Source organism: Echiichthys vipera, assembly GCF_963691815.1.
Source record: "Echiichthys vipera genome assembly, chromosome: 8".
Taxonomy (NCBI): Eukaryota; Metazoa; Chordata; class Actinopteri; order Perciformes; family Trachinidae; genus Echiichthys; species Echiichthys vipera.
The window spans coordinates 7,267,895-7,278,756 of NC_139833.1; the positions used below are offsets into that span (position 1 = coordinate 7,267,895).

General features: G+C 42.1%; 2 protein-coding genes across 2 annotated transcripts; both read left to right on the forward strand.

Annotated features, from left to right (window-relative positions):
* Positions 1 to 507: 507 nt before the first annotated feature.
* On the forward strand, positions 508 to 6,878 carry tektl1 (tektin like 1; the record flags this gene model as incomplete). The annotated part of the gene is made up of 8 exons (XM_083917770.1): positions 508 to 798; positions 1,790 to 2,074; positions 2,481 to 2,585; positions 4,061 to 4,211; positions 4,483 to 4,649; positions 4,759 to 4,854; positions 5,105 to 5,218; positions 6,651 to 6,878. 8 exons carry the CDS (start codon positions 508 to 510, stop codon positions 6,876 to 6,878), a joined length of 1,437 nt encoding a protein of 478 aa, XP_083773896.1.
* A 1,567-nt stretch (positions 6,879 to 8,445) lies between these two features.
* LOC310950304 (uncharacterized protein) lies at positions 8,446 to 10,102 on the forward strand. Its single transcript, XM_083918025.1, has 3 exons — positions 8,446 to 8,604; positions 9,285 to 9,404; positions 9,577 to 10,102. The coding sequence occupies exons 1-3, from the start codon at positions 8,553 to 8,555 to the stop codon at positions 9,780 to 9,782; spliced, it is 378 nt and encodes a 125-aa protein (XP_083774151.1). The 5' UTR covers positions 8,446 to 8,552; the 3' UTR covers positions 9,783 to 10,102.
* The last annotated feature ends 760 nt before the right edge of the window (positions 10,103 to 10,862 follow it).

Sequence of the window (10,862 nt, forward strand, 5' to 3'; positions counted from 1 at the left end):
GCACATAACATTTTACTGCACAATGAGTACTTTTCATACTTTGATTACGTTTAACTGATAATTCTTCAGGTTTTTAATGCAGGACTCTTACTGGGGTGTTTTCACCTGTGGTATTATTAGTTGGCCTACTTTTACTTAAATAAATGATCTAAGACTTCTTCCACCACTGCTTCTAAGCTGAGCTTTCATTAAAACCAGATATTTCTTTAAATGCTGATGTTAATCTTTTGTTTCGTGTCATCCTGTGAATGCAGCCTGCTTCATCTCTGAGGACTGTCTGAGAAAATGACAGGTCATTGTGTAAAAAGCCAGTGTTGAATGACAGACAGCACCCCCTGCCTTCCCCTCACTGTCCAATCACCAAATAGCTTTGAGTTTCCAGTTACTTCAGGAACTGTTGCTATGGAGCTCCAACACTTCACTCAAAGTTTTCACCCTGGATGCTGGGCAACATTTGCGGAGAGGTCACAGCTGATGGCAGCTTAAACATTTTGGTTTTTAGGAGAAATGCAGTCGGTGCCCCTGGGCTCTGTCACCATCGGACCGCAGTCCTGGCGCGATGGGACGGTTCGCTCCATCCGGCGGGCAGAGCGCCTGGTGCGGCAGACTCGGGCCGGGCGGTCCGGGACTTGCAGCCGGCCCCGGAGCTGCAGCAGCGCCGCCCCCGGTTTCACCGCGAAGCGCACAGGCGACACGGCGGAAACAAGAGAAGATAAGATCACGGCGGAGGAATGCGGGGAGAGTTGTGACTGCATCTGCAAAAATAAGATATCCAGACCCCAAACTACAGGAGCGATGGTGAGAAAACAGTCGTGCAGACAGATCTGATCCAGTTTGCTGCCTGTTAGGCGACCCGAGGACTGTGGACAGGCAGCACTTCACTGATCTGGCTCACAGGATGTGGAGGCAGATTATTATCACAGTGATTAGGGGGAGGTGTCTTCAAAAGAGATAAAGCACTAACAGTCACAACTGAATCATTGTTTTTTGTTTGTTTTGGTGTAAGAAGTATTCATATCCTTTATTTAGCCTTAGGAAAAGTTGCCCCCCATATAAATACTTTATACTCTATAAGTGAAATTCATGTACTGAAAGTAGGCTTCAGAAGTGTTATTTAAAATATATACTGTCAAAAGTAAAAGTATGCTTTTCCACATTATTATGTGTATAAGTATTACAGTTAGAAATACAATATAGTACATTATCTGATGAATACAGATGCGTTAACATATTAACATAGTTTATCTAGAAGAAGAATTCCTTTATTAGTCATGCAACGGGGAAATTTGATATTTTCACTCTATTATTGTTGTTCATGTTACACACACACAGGCCCGAAATACACACACATGCACAAACAGGACCCATATACATGCAATTAATGGAGAGATGTTAGAGCGAGAGGCTGCCAGTGACCAGCTCCCCGAGCAGTTGGTGATTTGGTGCCTTGCTCAACCGCACCTCGACAGTGCCCAGTCCACACTCCATTCATGGTCCACACAGGGCAAGCGGCAAGCCTCCGGTTCCCAGCTAAGTCACCTATGGACTGAGCTACTGCCACCTCTAAATGAATCATTTTTTACAGGCTGATTATGTGTTTTGTAAATAGCATCTTTAAGTGATTAAAGCCACGCTGAAATAAATGTAGTGCGGTAAAAAGTACAATATTTCACTTTGAGATGTAGTGAAGTATAAAGTTCAATAAGTGAGGTATTTGAGTAAATGTACTGGGTAACTTTCTATCACTGACTCAGACATTTAGAAATTACAATCTGACTTTCTTCTGAAGTTCCCCGGTGGCTCTCAGAGGACGCCTGTGGCTCCTTTCCCTCCTACCAGCTTGCGTGAGCAGTGTGCGGGGGCCAGCGTTGCTGTGGCCGGTGAGTACATGCGGAGGGTACGGGAGGTGGAGGGCCAGCTGCGCAGGCAGGCCGGCAGGGTGACCCAGGAGGGCGTCAAGCTGGATCGGGAAAGGGGTCACCTGGAGATGATGCTGCGGAGCCTCAGGAATGATCTGGCTGTCAACAGGAGGAGCTCTGAGGGAAGGACCAGGAGGCCATCCACTGCTGAGACTGTAGGTTAACGCTCGCGTCTTTGCTTTTCTCTTGCCTGTAATGTGCTTATGTCTTTGGGCCTTAGTGTGGTAAGTACAGTCATATAGCCAGATGATCCATGAAGAAATCACTTCTCCTGCTGTTTTTCATGTTTATGAGCAAAAGAAACCAGAAAATTTAGCCAATTTTGGGTTTGTTTTCTGCACAGGAAGTGTTCCAGGGATATTACCTGCAGATACATGCAGAAAGGGGTTTGCAAATTTCCAGAAAACATTGTTGAAATCCCACACATTATTAATTCACTCGTCTTACTTGGACAAAGTACTGCTATCAACACCAGACACGGTGTACGTGATACACCAGAGTTCTGGGTCGTGAACTATAAGAGTAGGGATGTGTTTGCTGACAGGTCTGCTCTGTGTGCAGGAGAGAGACGGTGCTGATTACTTGTTGCGGTGTGAGAGGAGAGAGCTGGCCCAGTTGAAACAGGATCTGGAGGGAGCGCTGAGGAACGCACTGACCCAGCTGCAGGTGATTTACAACAACACTGTTCTGTCGTCACCGCTTGACTCGTTTTCCTTTCAAGCCTCCGCCCCTCCCCGACTCTGTTTGTCTCTCTTGTTTCCACTTGCCCTTCCATGTGATTTACTGGCGTGAGTGATGGAGGAAAAACCGCACTGCCAAAGCCCTCACGCACCAATAACCTCCGCCCTTTTGAACAGAGATCACAATAAAATCACGTGGCATTACTTCCAATGCATACTTCCCAAGACCTATTATGTTAATGTAAAGGTATATATCTATAAAATGTAACATTCTAGCATTAAAATGTCTAAAAACTACTAGACCTGTGTTTTATATTTTGTTGAGTTGTGTATTTAAATGATCCCAAATGTTTCAAACAATTTTCAAACTCTCAAAATCTGGAATTTTATTCGAGGTAATGGTCGAATACATTGATGCCAGTCAACGATGCCATATCTCCTTTGTACATGCGTCGGTGTTGTCTGATAGAAGCTGTCATAAACTGACCTTTTATCCAGTTTTAAGCCACATTTAACATTACAGATTTTAGATCTTGGTCATTTTTAACTGTACATTTTAACCAGAGGACGGATTTTAGTCATCAGTCGTCTGGATCTTAAGATGTCAGAGAAACAAGATTAGCATGCGTTGGACAAACACTGATATTTAGTGAAACTCTGTTATTCAGTGTGTTTACCGGTTTCAATCACCGGTTCCATTTGTTCTGGAGTGGAGGAGACCTCTGCTGATAATTCAGCTCCCGGTAAAAAACCTCCTGCACGATGAACACCGAAGGAATCAAACCGGGAGAAGCCGACTGCTTGAATGATGGCAATTATGGTGAAGACAATTAATCCCGTGACCCTTTTGTTCTTGTTTTGATTGAGGGACAACTAGCAGCAGAAAATTATATATTGTACATTTAAAATGAGAAAGTTCATAACTCTTTATGAGAAAACAGTTCAACAAACGACATAAAAAAAGTCAAACAGTGAAAATGAGCTACAGTAAAAGGACCAAGAAACGTTGAGTGGATCTTCTGTTAGGAGCCAAAGTCCTCTTCAGTTTGAAATCATTTCACGCAACTGACGTGAAAATCAGCCTGTCTGTATGTCTCCCAGTGGCATTCACAGTTTAACAAGAACCTCATCAGACACCTTTAATTATCTCCTCAGTGTTTTTACTAGAGCTGCAACGATTAGTGGATTAATCCATCATAGTCACTATAACTATTATGATAACTGATTAATCATTTGAGTAATTATTTTAAGGGGGAAAAAACATTGAGCGTTTTCTGGTTCCAGCTTTTTCAGAGTGAGAACTTGCTGCTTTTTTTTTGTTTCACATGATTTGGACAAGACATTTGAAGACGTCACTTCGGGCTTTAGGGAGATTGTGGTGAACATGATCAGCAGTATTTCCAAATAACAGGATACTTATTTTGTTGCAGCCTCTACATGTTCTTTATATGCATCTTCCAGGCTCTGGGTCAGCGCAGCAGACAGCTGCTGGACTGTGCCAGTGAGCGGGCTCGTGTCCTGGAGCTGCTGCCTCACAGCGGCTCTGCTGGAGGACACCGCGGCGCTGCTCAGACCTTCAACAAAGCAGAACCCCTCAGCCCCTTTACACCAGGTACACTCAGGACAGGAAATCAAACGGTATATATCCCTTCAGGCAATCATACTGTTGCAGCAGGAAAGGCAGAAATGCATATAGTGTATTTTTACCCTGGTCCAATGCAGACGATCGGAAATCTTTGTTGGTCTATTTTTAATATCAAACTGACAAATAAAATAATTAATTACGAGACATTAACATTGTACCTGCTGACACTTATTGTTTGGATTGAGAGACGTTTAAATGAAACGGATCATTTTTACTTGCCTGATTTGTCTTCGTGCAGAATGTAAACAGGTTTTAGAGTCGTCCACTTTGACAGTCAACCAGTCACAGCTACTGAGGGAAAACGTCAGACGGATGCTGTCCAGTGCCATCTCCAGGCAGAAAGCCGCTCACCGCTCCGTCAATGATGGCCTGGTGAAGAAAATTGCAGAGACAATAAGTCTGCAGGTAGAGAGAAATACAAAATGTTAAACATATTTGCATGCATTTCAGAAATACAATTCATTTTGTCATGAGAATAATTAAAAACAATTCTATTTAACTCTGTGTATTGCAGCAAAGCCTGACTTTGACGTCTGCAGCCACCAGGCAGGCCATGTTTCGCAAGCAGAGGGAGATTAACTGTATCCGTCACAGCCACGGCAGAGCGCAGGTCTGTGTGTGTGTGTGTGTGTGTGTGTGTGTGTGTGTGTGTGTGTGTGTGTGTGTGTGTGTGTGTGTGTGTGTGTGTGTGTGTGTGTGTGTGTGTGTGTGTGTGTGTGTGTGTGTGTGTTTGTCTGTGTGTGTGTGTGTGTCTGTCTGTCTGTCTGTCTGTCTGTGTGGAAGGGGAGGAGTGGAATTAATGGGGATTCAGAGACGTCGTGCATAACGTGATGTTTTCCCCCGTGTTATTCTGTGTACAGGGTCCGGAGTACAGCGGTGACGTACTGTCCAGAGAGAAGCTCAACAGACCTCTGGTGCAGGTTTATCACAGACACCCAGGGACACAGTTACCAGAGGCTGCTCATCTCATACAGGTGTTTACTGCATCCAAAACATCTAGACAGTTTGTCAAAATACTCTTCTGATATTTCTTTATATATACTTTATTTATTCTTGTGAAATAAATTATTAATGCTTTATAGATTACTAATAAACCATTGTATGCACTGGTCTAACTGTTTTTGTCCTTTAGCTTTTATATGAATGAGGAAGAACCCTTTAATAGTTTGACCACTTACCCTCTGGTAAAAAGCTGCAAAGCATCCTGACCAATAAAGCGGTATTAGTTAGGGTTTTTAGGCCACTTTTGGACACCACAACAAGCTGGTAACATAACACAGCATTCACATATCATCTTTTGCTTTATAGCAGACAGTCGCCCATTTACTCACCCTGCAGTTACAAAGCAACATTATCATACATTTGGAGTTGTGTTCCTGGCCACCTGATGAATGTAACTGAAAATCTCACTCCCTGAAGTTTTGGTCAGTTAAATGTCTGTCTCTTTAGCTGCTAAATACCCCACTATGTTCACTAGCTAGTCCCTAAATGTGTCTGCGTGCCACTTGGTGCTGAGCAGGAGGAAAATAGTGAGTATATCAGACAAACAACGCTGGAAACAACACTGATGACAGCGTTGAGACTCAACCAAAACAGACATAGACTATTGCGAAGAAACATTCATAGCTGCAAGCATGTAGGCACAGTTGCTTTATGTCAGCACATCTGATATATAATGATCAGTCAATGCACAGTATGATACAATACAGCCAACTAATGCAGGACACAGTTCGCCCGGGAGAGTGATGTTCAAAAGTTTATTGCCACAAATAAGACACATAAGTCTTTTTTGGGTAAATCCAAAGTTAGAAGTAAGCTTCCTTGTTTCTTTTTGACATATCTGTATCATGATCTGTATGATGACTAGAGTGGTATGAAGAAAGATTTTTTTTTTCTTTAAATTCAGGGATGTTTTCATAGTGTGCTGCCCAGTATGACGGTGATTGCAAGGATAGCATGCATGCTGGTATCTTTAGTAATGTGAATTTCCTCATGCATGAATCATACATCAAAAATAGACTTATTTACGCATTTGATCCAAAAGAAAAATATAAATGCATGCCAAAAAATACTGGCACTTGTCTCTTGATACTGCCTCAACACATTATAAAGGTGCTGCAGATAGTGAGGAGACCCATAAACAAGGTTTGACCTGAATACAGGGAACAACAGCAAACCTCCTCATCCTTCCACTGTATCTTTAGTAGAGCTCTTCTTTTCATGTGTGGAAATAAAGACAAACACACAAAACATACCTCACTCTCTTCATATTTAAATATGCTGGCAGATGTTCACACCATAAATGAAAAATGCTCAGTGGTTTAACACTTACCTCTGCTTTTGTCGCCTGCTGGGTGTCTCAAACGAACCAAACCAGGCTGAATGTGTTTCCTGTGTGTCTCTCAGGGCAGTGCAGTGCTGAGGCGATGCCTGATGTCCTCTGAGGGTGAGCTGGCGAGGCTGCAGCGCGCCTGTTTGCAGCTGCTGGACGACCAGCACGGCAAGAGTTTAGCAGCTCAGGTGGACTCAGCTGTCGTCCGCATGAGGCGTCAGAAGGTTGACAAGCGAGCGATGCCTTCTGTCCTCCAGCAGGGGGCGTGCAAAAGTCAACTGCCCTTGTCTTGTGTTCAGTAGGGCTGCAGCGAACCTGCAAGTAGAGAGAGATAATAGCTTTTAAAAAAGTGTTTTGTGAGAAAAAGGGAGCAGCCATGTGCAAAATGTACTGGTTCATAAAATGCAGAAGGTCTATGGACCCCCCTGTTCACATACTTTGATATACGTTAATGCTACAACATTGCTTTTTAAGGGAATAATGTGCTTCCATGCCCTTTCTTGTTTCAATTACCCTGATGCACAAGGTCAGATAAAGGCTAAATAAAATAAACAAATTGTCCCAGTTTGGTGTGGAAGAACTTGACTGGCTCGCACAGAGCCCTGACCTCGATCCCCATCAAACGCAGTTGGGATGAACTGGAATGTCTCTGTGCAGCCAGGTCCCAAAATCTCGTAGAAAGCATTCACAGAAGAGAGGAGGCTTTTATAGCGGCAGATAGATGCCCATGATTTCAGAATAAAATCTTCAACCAATGCATACGAGTGTAATGCTCAGGTGTCGCCATACCTTTTGTCTCACGGTGTATTTTCCTGCACTGATCTGCACACATGAAGTTGGACCTTTTCTCTTATATCCCTTTGTGCAGTAACAGTTTAAATGTGAAAACACAGTGTTACATGCTACAAAACGTGTCAGACTCTTCTGTTGCAAACTCGGTTCTGAGGGTTTGTCGTATTGGGAACTTAAAGTATCAGAAAATCTTTTAACTGTATTTATATGTGACTGATAAAATCTTAATTTCCCTGATGCAGCCAACTGTCAGTGTTAGAAGAGATTTGATATGCCAAAACTATTTTATAGTGGTCTAATTTGGTTATCTTTACTGCAATCAGAACAATGGCCTTTTATACAGCTGTAAAATAGAAACGGAAAAAAGAAATTGAGTGGTGTCAAATATGATCATCTTATCTTACAAGATTATCAGATGTCTCACCGAAAACCATTTATTTACTTATTAAACTTATGTATAAGAGTTTTGTTTATAGGATATAAACTGACAAACTGCCTTTTTGGAGAACCAAACAGCTTTAATGTCTAAAACTATGAGTTTAACATATTTTCCATAAAGTTAAAAACTGTGGCACTGCTCCTATCTCCAGCTTAACATTTCTAGTCATGGGACTGCAGGTCACTTGACAGCGCTCCCACCAAACTCAACGTCTTTCATTAAGAAATAAGGCATAATTAAATAAACCTGCCCTGTTCACCTTAGTATGTGCTACATGTCTTGTCATTCTGTAAGAAAAACATGACGTAAGTGGACATTTTATATAGTTTTCAGCCTAAACTTGGGTGTAGTTTCCTCACAAAGCCCTTTTGATTCTTTTAAATCTGAATGGGGCTATTCTCTGCTGGACGCGGACAGGCAGTAATGTAATGTCACGGCTGTCACCGGGAAGCTAACAGCCTAATTGAATCAGAGATATTTGGGTGTGGAGATTCTTGGAGTTGACCGACAGAATATCAAGAGAGACCAGAAGAGACTTACCTTCAGACCTCTGCAGCTCAGTCAGCTGAAGAAACTGAGAAAGCCTGGATAAAGCTGATCAGGAACGGAGATGTCAACAGGTTTCTCGTGCTCAAGATGAAGACGGATGGTTTGTTCTAGAAAATTACAAGAAAGAGACGACGTTAAGAGCTGAAGAATCAAGCTGCAAGCATATTTTGTCCCTGGAAGAAAGAAACGGTCAGCAATGTCGAAGCTGGTTTGCCCTCTGCTTCTCCTTTGTTTACTTCCAGCTGTGGGTAAGTAAACAAAACACAAGTGTGTGTTTGTGTTCATGAATGTACAAAATGTGCATGCTACTGCAAACAGAAATACCTACACCTACTAGCTAACAGTAGGGCTTCAACTAACTATTCTTGTAATCAATGCTTACTTGATCATTTGATTAACTATTCAGTCTATAAAATGTAAAAACGAACATTGACAAACTGACATATGCGATATCTAATGTCTTGTTTGTCCAACTCACAGTCAGAAACACTTAAATAATTTGCTTATTTTAATATCAGATAAGGAAAACCAGCAAATCCTCACATTTGAGAGGCTAATGTTTGGTAAGTTTGGCCTTGAAAAATGACCTAAATTATTAATTGATTATGAAAATAGTTGCCAATTAGTAAACTAATTGATTCAGCTTTCGCTAATACACCTCATTTTTTTATATTTACCTTTATTTAAACAGGATAGGTCCCATTGAGATTAAAGATGTTCCTTCCAAGTCAAGCTAGGTAACAGCACAATAACAATTAAAGTTTCTATTAAATACATTTCAGCCTATTCAATTCAATACTAGCAGGTATGAAACTGCAAAAGCAACAGTTACCACTAATTCTTATGATACTTGTGATCTCATCAGTTCCATAATGTAAACTCTTTACAGAAATGATGTGGTTTTAACCAACATGCCTGCTCCTTCCAGTCCCCCTCTTCTGTTACACCTGCGTGTTCCCCGCCATCTCACCTCTGGACTGCATCAGATTCCCTCTCAAGTGTCCACCCGGGCAGGTCTGTCTTTCCAGCAGAGCTGTGGGCGAGAAAGGTGAGGTTGGCGCCTCATGGCACTGAACAAAATTTAAATGAATCAAAAGCGAGAAAAGGAACCGAGAAAGGCAGCACGACGGGAGGTGTGTGTGTGTGTGTGTGTGTGTGTGTGTGTGTGTGTGTGTGTGTCGCTCCCTAACAGCTGTTTGTATTGAATTCATGATTTTCAGGAGACTTCCGTGTGGTGTTGTACGAGAAGAGCTGCGTCCTGCCCTCCCTGTGTGGAGTCACGGGAGAAAAACGCACCATGGGACTCAACTTCACCTTCACCAATGAATGCTGCAGCACACACCTGTGCAACGGAGCTGCAACGCCTGCTTCCCCCTACTGGACTGGCACATTACTTACACTTCTTATTTCATACTCAGTTTGGTGAATAGAAAATATTAAAGTAACAGAAGAGAACGAGTTTAACACACATGAAGCAGAGTTGACTTTTCTGCCCTCTAATGAACATTGTACTCAACTTGTTTTACCATGTCTGTGAGATGGGAACACGTTTCTCTAATTATTGCTAACAGCATCTAAAGACATGCCTTTCGGGTTTAAGACGGTAGAGTGGAGATGAGTGTAACATGTTTAGCTTATTGGGCGTTCAGTTTACAGAGGCTAAGTCCTTGCAGCAGCTGGGTTCGACTCTGACCTGCGACCTTTTGCTGCATGTCGCCCCTTCTCTTTCTCTCTCTCTTCTTCATTTCCTATCAACCTTCAGCTGCATTAAAAAGACATGAAATAAACACATTTAGCTTATGTTCCCATGATTTTTAGACTTTCTGTGATAAAAAATAAACTACCTCTATACACTCATCAGTCAAGTTTGTCTCAGAGGACTTTAAATATTATAAATATGTACACACTGTGTTGTATTTAGCCTCTGACCATATTAAATAATATATAATTAGAAGAGGCATTTAGCTTTTTATGCGTTATGATCAGTATGCAATCAGATTGACTGGATATAAAAATGATGTCATGGACACATAAAGGTGGTTGCAAACCTACAGAACTAAGAGGATGCATTTTTACTAGGGATCAACCGATACGGACTTTTAAGGATCGATGTCAATAACGTTTTTTATTTTCATCAGCCTTAGCCGATACGGACTACCGATTTTCTTGAGCCGATATTTGGAGCCGATACTACTTTTGCTCCCTTACTTTACATTGTTAAGAATCTCAATTTTTAAAAAAAAAGACACGTCTAAAAGGGTCTCCAGCAACACGGAGCTGCCTGTGGACGCCTGTCTGTACATAATGCCGGGAAAAAACTATAGAGAAACGCAGCAGCATGCATCGGCTGATACGATACACCTAAAAACCGCAAATATTGGCCGTACGATGTATCGATCTATCCCTAATTTTTACTCCATCTGAACAATGCTGATGTTCATGTGGCCCTGGACACAAGAGAGTCTCTTATTATGCTGCAAACCTGCCTCGAGAAGTCACATTACTA

What these genes read in the sequence shown, in the direction of transcription:
- LOC310950304 (XM_083918025.1), top strand. Translation starts at nt 8,553, where the DNA reads ATGTCGAAGCTGGTTTGCCCTCTGCTTCTCCTTTGTTTACTTCCAGCT. An exon ending in TTGTTTACTTCCAGCTGTGG is followed by an intron (nt 8,605 to 9,284) that starts GTAAGTAAACAA and finishes TGCTCCTTCCAG; the next exon opens with TCCCCCTCTTCTGTTACACC. An exon ending in CAGAGCTGTGGGCGAGAAAG is followed by an intron (nt 9,405 to 9,576) that starts GTGAGGTTGGCG and finishes CATGATTTTCAG; the next exon opens with GAGACTTCCGTGTGGTGTTG.